Source organism: Pinus tabuliformis, chromosome 8 (genome assembly GCF_031772625.1).
Source record: "Pinus tabuliformis cultivar Carrire ecotype Pingquan chromosome 8, CPIR1, whole genome shotgun sequence".
Classification (NCBI taxonomy): Eukaryota; Viridiplantae; Streptophyta; class Pinopsida; order Pinales; family Pinaceae; genus Pinus; species Pinus tabuliformis.
The window spans coordinates 466,399,580-466,420,387 of record NC_142294.1 but is presented as its reverse complement, the minus strand read 5'-3'; the positions used below and the strand labels follow the sequence as shown (position 1 = coordinate 466,420,387).

General features: G+C 38.3%; 1 protein-coding gene across 1 annotated transcript in view; it reads left to right on the top strand.

Annotated features, from left to right (window-relative positions):
* LOC149236065 (U11/U12 small nuclear ribonucleoprotein 65 kDa protein-like) overlaps window positions 1-20,299 on the top strand; it is a 156,904-nt gene extending 136,605 nt beyond the window's left edge. Inside the window, exon 8 of the mRNA XM_089368761.1 lies at window positions 19,879-20,299. Within this exon, the coding sequence (XP_089224887.1) occupies window positions 19,879-19,962 (84 nt within the window). The 3' untranslated portion in view covers window positions 19,963-20,299. The remainder of the gene's footprint in view (window positions 1-19,878) is intronic.
* Window positions 20,300-20,808: the final 509 nt, after the last annotated feature.

Sequence of the window (20,808 nt, the reverse complement as noted above, 5' to 3'; positions counted from 1 at the left end):
TCATACTGAGAATAGTTGATTTAGTATTTCGGATGCTTCTCAGTTGCATTTGTTGTAGTTGCAGCAACAACAGTTGAGAGGGAGTTGCAATGCAAATGCAGAGTTGGCAGCAGTATGGCAGTGTCAGTAGTAGCACGGATGCAACATCAAAGTTACACAGTGGTTGGTGGGCAGTGTCTAGACATCAGTATCGTGATAGAGGGTGGTACATAAATAGGGTGTTGTGGCAGTATGTGCAACACTAGAGAGAATACCTTCCTCGCTAAGAGAGAGTGTTAGATTTTGTAGAATTGGAGGTGTTCTAGTCTCGAAACTTTTTGGAGAGGCTAAAACACATGAGATCTCCATAACCCAGAAATCATTTCTGGAAATTCCACCTAGAAGTGTCTCAATTAGATTATTAGCCTATTTTTAAATATTTCCTATCTAATCTTAGGAAATTTGGTTAATTAATCTGAATTAATTGAGATAAGGTGTGAATCATCTAGAAACTCACACGAATCGACTGGGAAATAATCTGAGCCCTTGATTAAGTTTAATCTTGGCCGTTGGAGGTCGAACAAATGATTATAAGAAAAAGTCAATGGGAAGATGGAGAATACACTTGAGACACTTGTGAGAACCATAGAGAGTTCGATTTTCCAGAAAGCCCACAATATTGGAAGAGTTTGAGCTTCAGTAGGGAAGCAGAGACAGAGATGGGTAGGGACAGTGATCTGGAGAGGCAACAGCAAGAGGTTGACTTATTCCGAGTGAGGCAACACAGAGGACTACACAGTCAGCTTCAGAGGGTAATTCGATTTAGCTGGGGGAAAATTGGTTTAGCTTCCAGAGGCCTAGAAAGACTTCCAAAAGGTCGGAGAATCATTTTCCTCAACACTGACAAGCATAACGACTTGATCAGAGGCAATTCCGAGCTAGACATCCAAGGGTCTACACAAGCATTGCGTAGAAGCTAGTGTGAGGGGTCTAGGAGGACGAGTTTCTGAAGCAAAGTTGTGTCAGGGTTGTTTGGGGAGGAAGAGAAATTCCCTTAGATAATTTTGGCCAAATTTTCTCGTTGTTTTGGATTTTTAGTTGGGCATCCATAGATTGTCCTCAGAATTCATTGCTGCATAAAAGCCCTCAGTTGTTGTACCGGTTTTCCCACATTAGGTTTTTCCGGGGGCTTCTGTCCAAAAATAATTGTCATATTTTATGTGTATGCTAGAATTTCTCAGTTTCTAGTGCTATTATTTTTTGCAGTTTTTTTTTGTGAAGGTTGCAGTGATTTATTTGATATTTGTCATAGCAAATAAATTGTTAAATTAATTAACAATTAGAAGAATTAATTCCAGTCTCTGCAATAGGATTTCAGTAGTGAAATTTTCACAATTGGATGACCTTTCCGCATTATGACAACCCATATTCCCTCTCTAGACGCATCGCACTCCAATATAAATGGTTGGCCAAAGTCAGGAAGAGCCAATACTGGGCACAAGCTCATTATTTCTTTCTTGTTAAATGCCTTGTCAACTGCTTCTGTCCACTTGAATGCCCCCCTTTTTTTGTCAAATCCATTAAAGATGCGCTTAACTAGGAGAACTCTTTAACGAACTGTCGATAGTAGATGCAAAGCCCAAGAAACCCTTGTAACTCTATTAGTGTTTTAGGTGTAGGCATTTCCACTATTACCTGGACCTTCTCTTGGTGGACTTGTACCCCTTGTGCATTGATCATATGCCCCGTCAACCCAAACTCGCATTTTGATGCCTTGGCATACAAAGATTGTCCTTTCATTATGCTCAAAATCTGATCCAAGTGTCCCAAATGATCATCTCACATCTTGTTGTAGATGAGGAGGTCATCAAAGAATACCAACAAAAACTTCCTTAATTGCCTGGCCAAAATGATATTCATGCATGATTGGAATGTGGCGGGGGCATTGGTTAGCTCAAATGGCATGACCAGAAATTCAAAGTTTCCATAGTGGTATTAGAATGTTGTTTTTGGCACGTCTTCCTCCCGAACTTGAATTTGGTGATATCTGAACCATAGGTCGATCTTCGAGAAATATGTTGCTCCATGTAGTTCATCCAACAATTCATCGATCTAAGGAATGGGGTACCTGTTTTGGATGGTCTTCTTGTTAAGTGACCGATAATCAATGCACATTCTCCATGTGCCATTCTTCTTCTTCACCAACACCACAGATGATGCAAATGGGCTTGAACTGGATCGGATATGTCCCATGGCCAACAATTCTTGGATGGTCTTTTCTATCTCGTCCTTGAACTTCTTTGGATGCTAATATGGTGTGGTTATCATAGGTTTGGCTCCTTCCTCCAACTCAAGTGTGTGCTCAAACCCTCTTTTGGGTGGCAATCTTGGGGGAATGTCGTCGAACACCTGGCTGTGTTTGTCCAACACTTGTTGAATGTCTGTTGCATATTGCGGTTTTTCCTCACTAGGGGGCTTCTGACTTATGATCCTGCAGTTTGTTGCATAAGCTATATCACCATGTCTGAATATTGCTTCCCTTTTTGTGGCTGAGACAACCTTTGGTCCGCCATTTTCCATGCCTCTCAAGACTACCTTGCTGCCATTTGGAGCTTTAAACTCCATTTCTAGAGCTTGGTAATAAATAGTGTGTCTTCCCAACAAATATAGCCACTGAGCCCCCAAAACCATATTGAGATCGGCCAGGTCAATCACATAAAAATCACTAGAAAGAGTATAATTACTGAGGGTTACACTCAAACTTGGAATCATTCGAGTGCAATCCAAGTTTTGCCCATTCGCAACTATCACATCAAGGCCTTCAAATTCTTCTGTATCGAGTCCTCTCTTGGCTATGAGTGTTGCGCTGATAAACTTGCGTGTGGATCCTTCGCCGGTCAATGCAGTGATAGGTTATCCTTTGACAACTCCTCTTACTCTGAATGTGTAGTACCTGGGTGTGCCAGAAAGGGTTGCAATCTTGACTTGTGGTCGGGGCTTATTCCCTTTGCTGATCTACTCTTATGCGTTTGCTTCTGCTTGGGGTAGTTCTTCCTTAAGATTGTCGGGGTCCTCTTCTTTAGCCTCCTTTTGCGAAGGTCCTTCTTCAACTGGTGTATGTGTTTCTTCTTCCTCTTCCTCATCATCAAATGCAACTTCTATGTAGTGAATTTTCCCCTTTCCCATACAATGATGCCCTAATTCCCATGGGTCCCTGCATGTGAAGCATAGTTTTTTCCATCTGAGCTCATTTCGGGTTGCATCGTCTAACCTATCTCTTCGACTTCCTTATCGTCGGGGAGGCTTCCTTTCTCTATTCCTTGGGGGAATGGAAGGTTTGGTTGGGGCTTTAGATGTTGTAGATGCGTTGCTCATATCTCGAGCCTTCTTGACTGCTTCTTGGAAAGTGGACAGGTTAAATGCCCTAACCCAACCCTGTAGCGGCTCAGCCAATGCTTCTATGAAGAGCATGACTAACCTTTCCTCCGATATGTTTGTTACCATTACCAAGATCCACTCAAATTCAGCAATAAAATCTTTTGGTGACCTTGTTTGTTTGTTCATGGCTAATTCCCTGAAATGGATGTCTGGGTGCCTTCGGTCAAACCTATCTATCAAGCGTTGTGTAAATTCTTCGTAAGAGATAATGTTTGCATGCCACAAAGTGATCAAACCATGGTACCACCATTCAAGGGAATCTCCTTCCAGAGGTAGTGTGGCAAATTGAATAGCATCAACGTCTACCATTGGGTTGACCCTAAAGAAGGTATCCAGCTTTTACACCCATGCTCATGTTGAACATTTTGACAATCCATCAAATGAAGGTAAAGGGAGTTTACTTACCTTGTGTGTTAGGTCTCCATTAGGTTTCCCTCAGGGTCTATTCCAGTACTAGAAGTTACTGTACTCATTGAACGACATAGTTGCTTGAGTATTCTCCTCCAATCTTGCATAGTCTTGAGCATAGTTATTAAGGAGTTGATTTGGCTCAACTGCTTCTTGGCCTGCTGGCACTTGATTGTCTGTAAATTGTGGTAGAAGTGGCTGGCTACCCTTTTTGTTGTTGCCTTGGTTGTTAGGTGGAACATGATTATGGTTCCCACTACCAGCTGTTGTAGTCCTGTTGGTGGCAGTGACATTTGGCTGGCCGGTGAGGTGAGCGATCAGCATCGCAATTTGTTGTTGCCCTTGGGTCAAAACCTGAGCTATCTGTTGTTGCCCTTGAATCATCTGTTGCCCTTGCTGGTGCAGCTGTTGATGCATTTGCTACTGCCCCTGGTTCAATTCTTGGAGAAAAATACTAGGGTCATGTTCTACTCTATCCCCCATAGCGGAATGATGGGTATTCCTCCTTATAGTGACGTTGTTGGTGTCTTCAAGAAGCATAAACTTTCATTTACTCACAAGCTGGTAGGATGCTTGTGCTCTGATACCACTGTAGTAGACCAGGGCAATTTGGTCTAGGGTTTACATATTTTTTTATTTTTATTTTTTAGTACAGTGATCAAATTCGATATATTCCTTGAACAATCTCAGGAATGAAGAATAGATGACTCACTGAACTATAAAATAGTGCCCGGGTGACTTGCTGTCATAGAGGATCATACCCAGGGGTCACTTCGTCACAGAAAGATGTCAAAACCCACTCGCTACCTCAAGAAAAACACTGTGAATTGCGCAAAAGTGAAGAGAGGATTCTCTAACCCATACACAAACCTTTTCAACAGAGGAAACCAAGCTCAGAGAATTCGTTTACCCCTCAAAGACTTCCTGCACCAGACTAGAGAGGAAAAGAGAAGCAAAGTCAAATTAGGGTGGAATCTTTCACCACCGAAATTGACAAGAGCAAAGGGGGGTCTTAAAACCCTCAGAGCCAAAGCTCAAAAACAGATGAAATGATCACACTTGATGCCCTCAAATGAATCCAATCCCTCTTTATTTATAGACTTCCTTAAGGGGCTTCACTTTCTTAATTGGTTGAGTGTGTCTTACTCAAAGCCCTAGATTTGGGTTTTTTCGCCCAGCGTACCCAAAACTTACCCAACAATGGATGTTTTGGGTTTTATCCGCTTTTTTGAAGGATTATAGCCTATGGGGACGAATAGGCTAGTAAGTCCATTGGTCCTGAATTCAATGAGGACATCAAAGCCGAGCACAAGGAAAGCATCAAGGAAAAACTAAGAAGCATCAAGGACATCAAACCATCAAGGAGTACCCATCACATCACAAGGATCACATCATCACAACCTGTGGAAGAAGAAGAAGACCTCAAGACCCTTATCTCTATTCAAAGAAGGATTTGTTGAAGAAAGTGTAACTAGGTTCGGTCCTCATAAATGTAATTTTGATATTTGTATTTATTCAAGAAAAGAAATATTATTTTTATAATATATGTCAATGAGTTTCTTGCTCATTGAAATAGGTCTAGCACATGTTAAGTGCTATAGGTGAGTCAAATAGTCAAAAGGAAATGTTGAAGGCCTTAAGGGCATGTTACACCATGTATGAATATGTATTAAAGTCAAGAGAATACCTCCAAGCAAAGTCAAGTCTCCTCCTATGCAAAGGCACCATCAAAGAAGCTCCTTCAAGCATAGAAACCATCTGAAGTCTACTCAACAAGTCGGCCTACAAATAGTTAAACAAGTCGGCCTAAAAGGAGGGACAATCCTCTATAAATAGAGGTTGTCCACTCCAATACAACGCAATCAAGGAGCTCTGAAATCAACAAAGTAAGGAGGCAAGAAAAGGGTAATAAAAGGACGAGAAAAGGGTCTCCAAGGACAGCGAGGAAGAAGGAAGAAACACCGAGCCTTAGAGGTTTGTTCTAGGGCTTATTACAGTCACACGTGCGAGAAAAGGAGGGCTATCCACGGTCATTACAACAACGCTATTGCAGTCACATATCCCTCATTGTTTGGGCTATCAAAGTAGGCTTATAAGACCTCTCTCTCAAGCAAAGAAGAGGCTCACTGAAGCGAGGAAGAAAGGAAGACTCTATCATAAGAATCTGGAAGGAATCCTCCCACACGTGTGAGAAACTAGGCCTGCTCTACAATCATAACAAGTCTGCAACTACACATCAAGAAGGAGCTTGGTTGGACAAGAGAAGGAAGGTATCCTTGTAGATTAAAGACTTCACTAAGTATCAAAGATATGTATCTCTTCTAGAGCTAGCATAACAAGGAATATCACCAGTTGCCGGAAGAACGAAGTGCCGAAAGAAGGAGGACGAAGTGCCAGGGAACAAAGTGTCGAAAGAAGGAAGGACTTGACTTGTGCTTGGAGGATATTCTAGTCAAGGGTCTAGGGTTTGGCATTGATCAATAGAAGCTTCAATAAGAGAAATTCACGAAAGGGTTTTTCTCTCAAGAGAAGAGAGGTTTTGGCCTTGACAGAGGGCCAACATCTTGTGTTCTTGTTCTTATGTTTTGGTAGTAGTTTGATGAAGTACACACACATGCACTAATAAGAAGAAGAAGAAGAATAAGCTAACAAGAAAAAGTAAAAATACTCCACAAATTGTGATCAAGTAATCAAGAATCACACTGCACTTATTTGCCCTAGATTCTTCAACAGGATTCAACACTTGAAGCACTCTTAAGAAGCTTATACATTCTACAATCATCAACTAAAGGAAGGAAAAACCATTGCCATCATCATCAAATAAATCTAGGTGATCTCCCTCTCATTGAAGAAAGGATTACATCTCAAGCATACTTGAAGAAAGAAGGTCATCAAGGAAGGCAATCATCATCAAGAAGGCTTTCTTCAATTGTCAACATCGAAGGAGTAGTGGAAGTCATCATCATCAAGAAGACATCAAATTGAAGATATCGTCATCAAAGGAGGTATCTTCATTTGACAAGTAAATATTTTATACTTTATGTCTCAATCTACAAACCAAATGACTTCATTCTACAAGGAGAACAATAAATTGGGTGGGACCTCAAACTACCTTGCATGGAAGAAGAGAATTGATTTAATTCTCATGGAGAATGAAGTTATTGAATATGTTAAGGTCTCAATCACCAAACCATCTCAAGAGAAATCTCAAGCACTATCAAAGTACATGAAAGGAGAAATAAGGGCACAAAGGATCCTCAGAGTTAAGGATTCTCTTATCCCTTATGTAGCAAAGTTGAAGAAGTGAGAGAAATCTATGACAATTGGTGGAGTTGTTTTTTGTAAGCACTGTAGGTGAAATCAATGTTGCAGGATCCGTACCCCTGAAGGATCTGGGAAGGATCGGGTGCGGATCCGTGGAGGTTTGGGCATGTATCTACTGCAGATCTGAGAGAAGGTGGACGGTTCACACGGTTTTGTGGGGCTTTTTGTTTTTGTTTTTTTGGAAATTTCGAATTGTTATGTGAGGAACTTTGCTTTCTGAATAGTACCAAGGTGCCCCTTGATGCTCTTTAGATGCTTTCTAGATGCTCCCAATGGTAATGTTAAATTCTTAAAGTAAAACTGACATTTTCCTTTATTGTTAATTTCCATCCTTTTACTTAAATTTTTAACATTACCATGAAATGACTCAGGATGTTTGAGAGTGGTTCCAACCTCATCAGACTTCATATGGAGAAAGTAGAATTTCATATCCCATTCAAAATTCAACAGACTTGACAATTTTCAGGATCAATGGGATTGTGGCATTTCATTAGATTATATCATGTATGAGGGCATGTGATTAGCATTTAATCAAGTGCACCTAGCCCTATATGTACCCCAGTGTTGGTGTTGTTGATTGTTGAACTCCTTTGCCATGGCCTTAACAAAAATGTACCCTTCACTCAAGTCAAAATCATTGATCAAGCATGTTAAGCTTTCTCTACCATATTATAGGGCTTGGATTAGGTTGTTTGATCAAAATTGGGGAATGTTGACTAATATCCCTAGAGAATCGAAGTAGAGGCAAAGGCTAGACAAGAGAAGAGGAATCTAGATTCTAGATGGTTGATGCTGGAATAATTAATCATTGATGTACAATGGATGCCATATCAATCTTGATTTATGTAAAAGTACGCATGTTTTCATGTCTTCTACAACTAATTTGGTATTTTTGATGTTTTTTTAATATAAATGCAAAAAATATAAGTATAAATATATATAATAGACACTTTGCTTCCTAGATTTTTGGGAAATGACGCTTCCATGTCCCCGCTTCTAAAAAACGTCCTTGCTTCGTCCTCGCTTCCAAAAAACGTCCCTGCATCGTCCCCGCTTTGTGCAACGTTTGGTGAAATCATATCTTTAAGAACCAAACTATACAAAATGAAAGCCTCAAAGGAAGAAGGGATAGCTTCATACTTCAGAAGGTATCTCAGGTTAAAGTCCAACTATAAGACCTAGGAGAAGTAATGTCTCGTCCTGAGATGACCACCCTAGTACTCAATGCATTATGAGATGAATGGGGGAATTTTGTATCTAGCATCTAGGGGAAGAAGGAAACTAGTCCATTCAGCGATCTATGGTCATTATGCAAGATTGAAGAATCTAGATTAAAGGCAAAGAATGATGTTGGGTCAAATGAACAAACTCAAGCATATGCAACATCGACAAGAAGGAAAGGGAAATTTGGGAAGTTTGAGCCTCGAAGGAAGTTTCAAAAGAAAATCGACATGACAAAGATCCAATGCTACGAATGTAATGAATATGGGCATTTCAAAAGAAATTGTCCTAAACTCAAGAAGGACAACAAGATGAGAAAGGAAAGAAATGAAGCTCATATCACTGAAGAAATAGAAGAACTAGAAAAGAAGAAATCAAAGGAGGAAGTAAAAGACCTCTACTATTAATGAGATAACATCATACACTTAGTTTTTTTCAGTTTGTAGAAGATAACTATCATGATGGAAAGCATCTCAAGTAAGATAGATTATAGATGACATCATCATAGAGGTATGGAAGGACATGTTGAAGGAAAGTATAACTAGATTCAGTATTTATCAATATAATTTTGATCTTTGTACTTGTCAAGAAAAAGAAATATTATTTTAAATGAATGAGTTTCGTGCACATTCTATAGGTCTACGAAAGTCAAAGAGTCAAAATTATGTTAAAGAGCTCCTCTTGAGCATTTATGTAATGTACATGAGTCAACTTAGTGTCAAGTAGCCCTCCAAGACAAGAAACATCCTTCAAAGAAGAAGACTGCTATCAAAACGATGTAAATCTCAGTCATGTCAGCGTATAAATGGATTAAAAGGACAGTCATGTCGGCTCAATTAATGACACAATGGTTCACACTCATGCTGGCTTATTTATGGAAGCATAACCACTATATATACCCCATTAGGGTCTGCGCAAAGAAGCAAGAAAAATCTCGGACAAGGATGGGTGCAGATAGAATCTTGGATGGGTATAAGACAGATTCTCGGATGGGTGCAGGACAGGTTGGTGCAGTGTTGGTGATAGATACCGTGAAGTTCTCATATATATCTCTGTTGTCTCGGCCTAGTCACAGGGTCACAGTAAGGATCTTAGTGAAGTATCTATATCATAGACACAGTGAACACTATAATCATGATATCAATAATGATCCTAATGAAGATAAAGATCTCAGTTATAATCCTAGTGGAGATAAGGTCGTGATACAGATCTCAGTGCATTGGTGAAGATATGTTATCAAAGTCATGACGAAGACAAGGTAGAGTGCAACTATGATTTTGGAAAGGCAGAGCTATGGTAAGGCAGTCAAGATCTTAGGGAGTCTAGGAGCAGACCTCATGGAGATCTCAGTGGTATGGTGAAGACCTCGGTGAAAGTGCAACAATGATGTTGCAGCAATGAAGATCTCGATAGTGCAGCAATAATGATGATCTCAACAGTGACAAGGAAGAAGAATGGTGTCTTGGTCTTGGAGTGGCATAGAAGGTCAAGTGTCAAGGTCTTGGTGTTCGTCAATTGGAATCTCTATAAGAAGAATTACGTGCGGGTTTTCCTCTCCAAGAGGGAGAGGTTTTGGCCCTGGCAGAAAGCCAAACATCTTGTGTTCTTGTCTCTTTGTTTTTGGTAGCAGTTTGATGAAGTCAACACACACACTAATAATAAGAAGAAGATCAAGCTAAGATAAATTGTAAAAACACTTCACAAATTGTCATCAAGCCTAGAAGAATCCTACTAATACTAGTTGCCCTAGATTCTTCAACATGGTATTAGAGGTAAGGTGCAAAAGTCAAAGGAAAGGCAACAAAAGAGACATACAAGGATCAATCCTCAAGAAGGGCATCAAAGTAATGTTAAGGATTTTGTCAAGAATAAAGGATCAAGTCTACAACAAGCAGTCTACATCAGCGAAGAACCTTTTCTGTACAGTCATCATCAAAAGGTCACCAGGAACCTTATCAATATGACTACAAAGCAAGATAACTCAAAGTCAAAGATTATCATCTTGGAGAAGGTAGAAAATCCGAGAAGCAGTCCTAATCTATAGTACAACAAAAGAAAAACATAGTACCTTTCATAGTCTCAGTGCTAGCCTCAAAATTTGGGTGTCATTACAACCCATGTCATACCACAACAATCTCAATGACTTAAGTAGTTTCGATGATTGGTATTGAACAATGCTCAAAGGCCACAAAGATCTTTGCTCATGCTAGTCAACTCAAGCAAGGCTCTACTCCAGCAAGGAGCATTGCAACAAGGTTACAAAGATATACAGTCACAACATACATTACAACAATATCACTTTAGAAGGAGAACACAGTGCCACATCTCAGGTGGACATCATTATAGTGCTCTCAAAATTCTTGATTTCGATTCCATACCCTCACAATCAAGGAATCAAATAATCTCAACATATCATAAACGACAGTAGTGCTTGGTGTTGAACAATGCAAGGAACTCTCAAGAAAGGTTTTGAAACTCTATTGTACTAGGCAACTCAAACAAGAATCTCATTAAAGGAGATCATTCAAGAAAGCATCAAGGTGAAGATTTCTCTTCACATGAAAAGTAAGTATCTTTCATTCTATATTCAAGTTAGGTTAAATAACTTCATGATTGCAAGGACATCTATGAATTGGATGGGTTATCAAGATTCCTTGCATGAAGAAGGAGAATAGACATAATCCTATAAGTAGCTGAAGTCATCAAAAGGTCTCCTCTGAATTTATGAAAAGGGATATTTATGAAAGATTCCCTCACATAGCAAAATTGGAGACATCAAAGTGATGTAGATGATAAACTCATTCTCTTAAGGTGCAATAAAGAAGGTCAAATGAAATCTGATCTACATGAAAGTAAAAAGGCATCAAAGGATGTAGGATATCTTCACAAGGTCTTATATATAAGATCTAGGAATGAAGACAACCATCATTGATGCACTAGAAAGGTAACAAATATCCATGAACAAGAAGGTTACCTCATTCAACAACTTGTAGTCTCTATGCAAGATAGAGAAGGACAAGTTGATGGAAAAAATATTGAAGGTTAAAAGAACTCAACCATGTGCAGAAAAGGAAGGCAAGGTTGGTCCTCAAGCAAGACAAAATAAGTATAGTTAAGATTCAATGCTATAGAAAGATTTTAGAAGTTCATATCATTGAAAGATGAAGGAAGCTAAAGAAAAAGGGCCAAGGAAAGAGGGAGTAACAAATCTCTCCTATGAGTAAGATAGTATCCCTCACAAAAGGGTCCTATCATAAGCTCCTAAATCTTATATTATAAGATATGACAATGATAATAAGATGCATCATGGCATCGTGGAAGCATTAGAAACAAGAGCTCATGATATCACCATAGGAATCATGAAGGACAAAATCCATGGTAGACAAACATATAGGGTATATAGCTCTTGGGAACCTCGGTGGATAGTGAAGAAAATAAAGGAGTCATCGAAGGCTCATCATACATCAAGTCAAAAAGGAAACATCTGCCAGTTGGGGATACACAAGATCCTCAAAAGTTCTCTAATGGAATCCTCATCGTAGGGTTCACTAATCTAGAGAGGAAGCAAGTTTTTCAATAGGAACTCCAACTTATGGAATCCATGAGATAATGATGTGGTGACATGAAGCAAATCAGGGGATTGAAAATCTTTTCAATCAAGGAACTGCTGGGGAAGCCTCGATGACCTGAAGTTAAAAGAAGGTATGAATGCTTATGTTTAATATTATAATGTCATGTCATATGGTTGCAGGTAACATGGATCATTGCTTCTACCTTGAGAAGCACGAACAAGAGAAAAAGGATCTCTTCCTCTGAAAAGGTGCAGGAAGGAATAAGTCACACTAGATGAAATCAACATAATATGTCCTCATATGAAGTATGAGGTGATTGACCACAATAAATAAACTCTGATTGAAAGTTGTGGAATGTGTGAGGAAGGAAGAGATCGTGAGATATGCAACCATGATGAAAGGAAATCAACATCCAAAAGACCAAGAAGATTTGACTAGGAAATCTCCCAGAAAGGTATGAAGACTCTAATTAAAGTCTAAAAAGAATGAAGACCCTTGATAATGGATATCTTTGGGAGATGTGACAATATGTGTGTAGGATGTTGATACCTACAAGAAGATGTCATGATGAAAAGCCATATCGTAAGGTATGCTTTAATTTAATATAATTTCTTGAATAATATCTGGATGAGTTCATGCAGGGCTACTAAAACAAGACTTGTTGGATGGAAACTCCTGAAAGAAGCATGGAGAGAAAAAAAGTAGCCATATGAAGAAGGTTCCAGATATGTACCAAGAAGGCCATTTTCCATGAAGAAAGGAATGACATGACGAAATAAGAAGGAAAGTGATCGATGGTTGTTTCCCTACAAGGAAGAAGCTGAACTAAATTTCATGACATCAAGGAGAGAAGTTGATCAAGCAACTGAAGGACCTACAAAGAAAAAGTTGTTGATATATAAAAGAGTCCCTAGCTAAGAGGGAGCTCTGATAGGTCCCTGATCAAGAGGGAGTTTGAATTAAGATCATCCCTAATTACAAAGGAGTGACAATTGTGTTTTTCCATGTCATGTGTCATGCACTAGACCAGGAATAACAATCGTAAGTCTAGATGAAGGCCATGAATGGAAATGTTATCACATGATAGACACAACATTCTTATCTTCACTTGGGAAGAAAGAATGGGAGGATTGGGTAATCATCTAGCATCTGATACTCTTTGAGGATGTGTAGGGCATCCAAGAGAAGAGTAGGCAAGAGGATCGATATTCTTCGAGGGTTGGGAACCCAAGATAAGAATAGTCCTAGAAGGTCATACTTAGTGAACACCTGGGTGGGTATGTACCTTGAGAGACAATGGTGAAGGTGTTAATAAATCATTGGTCTCGCCAACATTGTAGCTCATGATCTCTTAGATAGATGGAGTTGTTAGTCAAGGCCTTGCACTGTGACAATGCTGGTTGATATGATGCTATACAGATGGGATTACCAATCCGATTCTTCTTATGAGAAATTCTTCAGATTGAGAATAACCAAGTACCATTGTAAATACCTCCCTAGTTAAGAGGGAGTGTTGAAGGAAAGTATAACTAGGTTCGGTATTTGTCAATATAATTTTAATCTTTGTACTTGTCAAGAAAAAAGAAATATTATTTTATATGAATGAGTTCTTGCTCATTCTATAGGTCTAGGAAATTCAAAGAGTCAAAATTATGTTAAAGAGCAACCCTTGAGCATTTATGTAATGTACATGAGTCAACCTAGTGTCAAGTAGCCCTCCAAGACAAGCACCATCCTTCAAAGAAGAAGACTGCCAACAAAACGATGTAAATCTCAGTCATGTCAGCCTACAAATGAATTAAAAGGACAATCATGTCGGCTCAATTAATGACACAACGGTTCACACTCATGTCGGCTTATTTATGGAAGAATAACCACTATATATACCCCATTAGGGTCTGTGCAAAAGAGCAAGAAAAATCTTAGACAAGGCTCTGAGATCTCGGATGGGTGCAGATAGAATCTCGGATGGGTACAGGACAGATTCTCGGATGGGTGCAGGACAGTAAGGTGCAGTCTCAGTGATAGACACAGTGAAGTTCTTGCATATCTCTCTGCTATCTTGGTTTCACAGGATCACAATAAGGATCTTAGTGAAGTATTTATATCATAGAGACAGTCAACACTATAATCATGATATCAATAATGATCCTAATGAAGATAAAAATCTCAGTTATAATCCTAGTGGAGATAAGGTCATGATACAGATCTCAGTCCATTGGTGAAGATATGTTATCAAAGTCACGACGAAGACAAGGTAGAGTGTAGCTATGATTTCGGAAAGGCAGAGCTATGGTAAGACAATCAAGATCTTGGTGAGTCTAGGAGCGTACCTCGTGGATTTCAGTGGTATGGTGAAGACCTCGGTGAAAGTGCAGCAATGATGTTGCAACAATGAAGATCTCGACAGTGCAACAATAATGATGATCGCAGTAGTGACAAAGAAAAAGAATGGTGTCTTGGTCTTGGAGTGGCATAGAAGGTCAATTGTCAAGGTCTTGGTGTTTGTCAATTGGAATCTCTATAAGAAGAATTACGTGTAGATTTCCTCTCCAAGAGGTAGAGGTTTTGGCCCTGGCAGAAAGCCAAACATCTTGTGTTCTTGTCTCTTTGTTTTTGGTAGTAGTTTGATGAAGTCAACACACACACTAATAATAAGAAGAAGATCAAGCTAAGATAAATTGTAAAAACACTTCACAAATTGTCATCAAGCCTAGAAGAATCCTACTAATACTAATTTCCCTAGATTCTTCAACAGGGAAACCATAATAGAAGTTTATATGGTTATAGCAATCATCTCCCCTGATAGAAAGAAAGTAGTTCATGACATCATCATTAGAATCATAGATAGATAACTGAAGTAGTAGTCTATATGGTTGGAGCAAGTTATCTAGCAAGATAGAAAGATAGATCATCATACATCATCATCATTAGAGAGAAGCATTTGCAAAATGAGGATCAGCAATATCTTCCATTAGAATCTTTGTTAAAAGATTCACCTCTACTTGGAAGAAGCGTCTCGAAGATAGTCTCCATTCCACCTTGTGTGGAATTCACAATTTAGAAAGATGATGGTATGATGACAAAGATGTGCAGCGTGTCAATTTGGTTGAAGTATTTTCATCTTCAAGCAAGGAAAGGAAGTTGCTAGAAGGAAGCCTAGATGACCAAAAGAAGGAAGAGGTATGTATATGTTTGATAAATAAAGGCATGTCATCATATAGTTGTAGATAGAATGGTTGAATGCTCTATCTCTTGAGCATGATTAAAGAAGAAGGGACTCTTCCTTATGAAGGATACATGAAGTTATGAATACAATGTACCTTGAACTCTTCTACATAATGACATGATGAAATCAACATGATATGACCTCATGAAGAATACGAGGTGATTGGCAATTATGGTTCATATGATGAAGGAACTATGTATAGAAGATCCTGAGCAAGCAATATGTGAAAAGGATGAAAAAGGAGTTCGTGAAAGATGTATCTATAGTCATGTAAGATAAGATAAGTTATCAACATTTCAAACTAGATGGATTAGCTATGACATCTCCATGGGGAAGGTATGAAGACCCTGATATGTATGTTGGAAAAGGAGAACCTTGGTTATGTATGTCATGGAGATGGATTCATACAACACGTGAAAGGATGTTGATGTTGCAAGAATCTTATGTCATGACCGAAAGACCATCATAAAAATGTAACTTTGATTTGATGTTCATTTTTTATTTTTGAGAAAGCATCTAGTTGGGTTGTAACAGGGCTACCGAAAGAGGGTCGTAGAAAGTTTCCTACAACTAGTACTCATGAGATAACTAGATGTGGACTAGAAGATCACTTTCTGATGAAGAGAAGGATGACATGACTATTGGTTCAATATGATATTTTCATTGAAGGGAAGTGATGTAGAATTGGTCAATGCCCTACGAAGAAGTGATGGAGAAGAAGGCTCCTTGACAAAGAAGTTGAAGTTCATGACATAATGCCGAAAGGAGGATCCCTACAAGCAGTTGATAGTACCATGATTTCCACCAAAGAGAGTTGTTGTTGATAAGAAGTCCCTTGTTAAGAGGGAGCTTGGGTATATTCCTTTTATAGGAATGAGTAGATCCTCCCTAGTTGAGAGGGAGAGGTAGACATATTATTATTGTCTTCGTGCTATGAAGAAATAATGGAGGATTGGGTAAGCATCTAAGATTGATTCTGATATTCTTTGAGGACGAGGTAGGGCATCCAATAGGTAAGACTAGTCGAAGAGGAAATTCCATGAGGATGTGTTAATCCAAGATGGGAATGGTCCTAGGACATACTTTTTGAACATCCAGATGGGTTATGTGCCTTTAGAGACAATGATGAAGCTGTCTATAAGTCATTTTCTCCCTAGCATTGTGCTCTAATCTAGTGGAGAGATAGAGTTGTTACTCAAGGTCTTGTTATATGACAATGCTGGTCGATATGATGAGATGCACTGATATAAGCTGATTAGATAGCTTATGAGATGGCCTACCAATCCGACTCTTCTTATGAAAATTCTTTAGTAGGAGAATGTCCAAGTACCTTGTATGGATTATGAATACTTCCCTAATTAAGAGGGAGTATTGGAAAATGTAACTAGGTTCGGTCTTCATAATGTGTAATGTAATCATGATTTTTATAATAGAGAAAAAGAAATTTTATTATTGTTATTTTTGTGGCATGGTTTTCATGCTCAAAATTGTTTTATACGTCAAACACACATTGAGTGCTTCTAGGGCTTTTTCATAAAGTCTAGGAGTCAATGGAGTCATTGTAATATGTAAAGACCCCATTGGGCATCTTGTATTATGTCAAGAAAAATTATTTGTCATAAGTTGAGTCATAGTCACCCTCCAAGACAAGTCGGACTACAAATAACAAGTTGGCCTATTAGGGCACTCAAGAATCTTATAAATAAGCGGCATTCGGCCTCATTTGAGAAGCATCCAATCAAGTTCAATTACCAAGAAGAAGCGTAATAGCTAGCGAGAAAATGGAGAAACCAAGGAAGGAAAATCGAAGTGTTAAGGCACTGTTTTTAGGGCTGAATCTTCACACATGTGCGAGAAATTATCAAGGAATCAATTTGTTGTAGCTAGACCAAATCGCAGTCACATCAAGAGGAGCTAAGTTAGGTGTCAAGAAGATCAGTTTGCAAAGCCAAATTACGAAGGAAAAAGGATCAACCCAAGTGAAGGAGAGAAAACTCATAATTATGCCCTAATCTACTCACACATGCGAAACTGCAGAGATTGCAGGAAGGCCGAAAGTTGCAGACTTGTAAGATAAGTCGAATTCTGAAGTGACGCCGAAATTTAGAGCATTGAAGCAAGTTGATTACTGTTGACTTTGTGGAAGACAAGTTGATCAAAAAGAGAGGTTTGACTTGGTCTTGGAGAGGTCTTTGTTAAGGGTCATAGGTCTTGGAATTCGTCATTTAAAGATTCTATAAGAAGAGAAGATTTCTTGTGGGTTTTCCTCTCAAGAGGAGAGGTTTTGGCCTTGCCTTGCAACCTACATTTTGTGTCCTCTTGTCTCGTTGATCTTCATTGTTTGGTAGTTGTTTGATATAAGAACATAATAATAATCAAGTAAAAGAAGAAGCCAACTATAAGTACATCAGGTTAAGTAAAAGAACATCACAAGTAGTTATCAAAGTGAGAGAATGCCCCTAGATTTCTCAACAGGTCTTACTAAAAATATATCCATCACTTAAACAAAATCTTGACTTGACATGCTAAGTTTTTTGTATCATATTTTAATGCTTAGAGGGTGATATTGATGACGAAGATCCTAATATTGACAATGATTTTTATGATATGTTGGTATTTGTTATAGGCTATAGCATGATTTCTTTTGGATGCTAGAGGCCATCTAGGACCTATATGTTGATGTATTTTTGGTTCAGAGATGGATTGCACTAGGTGCTATTTTGGTTGTGTGCACCCTTACATGTTATATAAATGAGAACTTTTGCTTAGTTATTTGTAAATGATTTGGATTCATATGGATGCACATGAATATATATGTTTTTCTTTAATATTTCAATATTTTGTGTGGTTTTGGTTGATCGGTTTTTTTTTACTAGTTTCGGTTCAATGTCTATAGCTCGTCAATGGTTTGGTTTTGATAACATTGTAGTGTTATCTAAACTAGACCATACTAGATTGAATTGACCAGTCTGACTATTTTCGAGGGAAAACCAATCCAAACTGGTGTCACAGACCAGAAAAGGGCAGTTCAGTATCGAACCAGCCAATTTAGTGCCGAGCCAACCAATTTTGTACAATGCTACCAAAAACCCTTTGAATGCATTTTTTTTATAGCAATAATTTACGAGTGGGGAAGCCTAGTATTTGACCTTATTGCCGTATTAATGCTATGCAATCAATGGTAATGTTAAATTCTTAAAGTAAAAGTATCTATTTACTTAAATTTTTAGCATTACCATTAATTGACTTAGGATATTTGAGAGTGGTTCTGACTTCATTGAATTTCATATGGAGAAAATAGAATTTTAGATCCCATTCAAAATCCAACAGGTTTAATAGTTTTTCAAGGTTTCAGGATTGGGGGGATTGCAATTTTTCCGTTGGATTTTTTCATTTACCCATAGAACTAGCATTTAATCAAAAGCACCAATCCCTCAATGTACTTTGATGTTAATGGCATTGATTGTTGAACTCCTCTATCATGACCCTACTAAAAATGTACACATCACTCAAACAAAATTTTGACTAGATATGCTAAGCTTTTTCTTATTTTAATGCTTAGAGGGTGATATTGATGACAAAGATCCCAATATAAGCGATGATTTTGATGATATGGGGTTTTTTTTTGTAGCATGATTTTGTTTTGGATGCTAGAGGCCAGCTAGGACCTGTTTGTTGATGTATTTTTGGTTCATAGATGGATTGCACTAGGAGCTATTTTGGTTATATGCATCCTTACATGCTATATAAATAAGAACTTTTGCTTACTTGTGCATATATGGTTTAGATTCGTATCGATGCACATGAATTTATATGTTTTTCTTTAAAATTTGAATATTTAATGTTTTTTGGGTTGACCTTTTTTCGATCTTGTCTGGTTCTGACCGATACCTGGTTCAAGGGGTCTACCAGTTCAGTGAACTGTTTGGTTGTGATAACATTGCTTGTATCTTGAGCTTTTTGCAGCTTTGTGTTACATTATGCATTGTCACTTCATAGAGGCACTAACTGGATATTCCATATGCTTTTGCAAGTTATAAACTAAAAATGTACCCATCACTCAAACAAAATCTTGACTAGACATGCTAAGCTTTTTCTTATTTTAATGCTTAGAGGGTGATATTGATGACAAAGATCCCAATATAAGCAATGATTTTGATGATATGGAGGTTTTTTTTGTAGCATGATTTTGTTTTGGATGCTAGAGGCCAGCTAAGGCCTGTTTGTTGATGTATTTTTGGTTCATAGATGGTTTGCACTAGGAGCTATTTTGGTTATATGCATCCTTACATGCTATATAAATAAGAACTTTTTCTTACTTGTGCATATATGATTTGGATTCATATCGATGCACATGAATATATATGTTTTTCTTTAAAATTTGAATATTTTATGTCTTTTTGGTTGACCGTTTTTTCGATCCTGTCCGGTTCTGACTGATTCCCGGTTCAAGGGGTCTACCAGTTTAGTGAACTGTTTGGTTGTGGTAACATTGCTTGTATCTCGAGCTTTTTGCAGCTTTGTGTTGCATTATAACCGGATATTCCATATGCTTTTGCAAGTTATAAAAGAATTTTCCCCGTGGTTATTAATTTTTTCTTATAGATATTAGCATTAATTGAAAGATGCTACAAATATTTGCGAGGACTAACTTGAAGCTAAGGCTATCATAGGCTGACAATTTTACATTTTGTTTATTGAATGCAGAAGATGGCACATGGGTTTGTTCTAAAAGGAAAGCCAATGATAATCCAGTTTGGACGAAATCCTTCAGCTGGCAAGGCTGATTAAGTAGTCAAATATCAAGAATCAACATCCCAAAATTCTTATATCGATAGCCATGAAAAGGTTTTCAAATAGAAATGATTAATATCTTAACGTTAATAAATATGTAATCATCGATATGTGCAAATATATTAAGATGAGTTACACTGTTAGTGTGCATTCCATGATTTTCCTGTAGCATTGTTATTTCATTTGTTTCACCCGTGGTTCACTAGGTTATAAGAAATAGGTAGCAAGAAGTGGAATTTATAAACTTTTTGTACTTCACGGATCAAAATATTTGAAGGACTAGTACATATAGGTGGCTAGTTTCTTAAGAATTGATAAACTTTGACATGCAAAAGAGTACGTTAAATGTTTTGGAAAAGAAAAAAAATTACATTCACTATGTTGCCTGGGATCAATTCTGCCTTCAAAACCCATACCCTGGTTTATCCTGTGTTTCGATCCCCATACCCTGGCTTATCCTGTGTTTCGAGGAGTTTAGTACTTCTTGGAAACGTTCGGAAACGCTTGGGGATATCAAGGGCCCGGGGACTTTCAGGGGATCATCCTCATGCTCTGGATGAAATTAGGGGACTTTTCGATGATAGTGCCACAATCCTTGATTTTCGGGTATTCTAGACGTCCTTCATGCTATAGCTTTTTGGTTGGGTTAAAAATCGGCAAAAAAACATGCCCATTGTAACAGGCACCCCATTTTGTATAAATTGAAAGCCATAACCTAAGCCGATTTTCTCATTTCATTCTTCATTTCACTCTCACCAAGCGTCTCACATCTGGCTGTGCCTAAATTTCTTCGGAGCCGCCATTCCTTCTCAGGTTCTCATGGTTAGTCTGACATCTTAGATC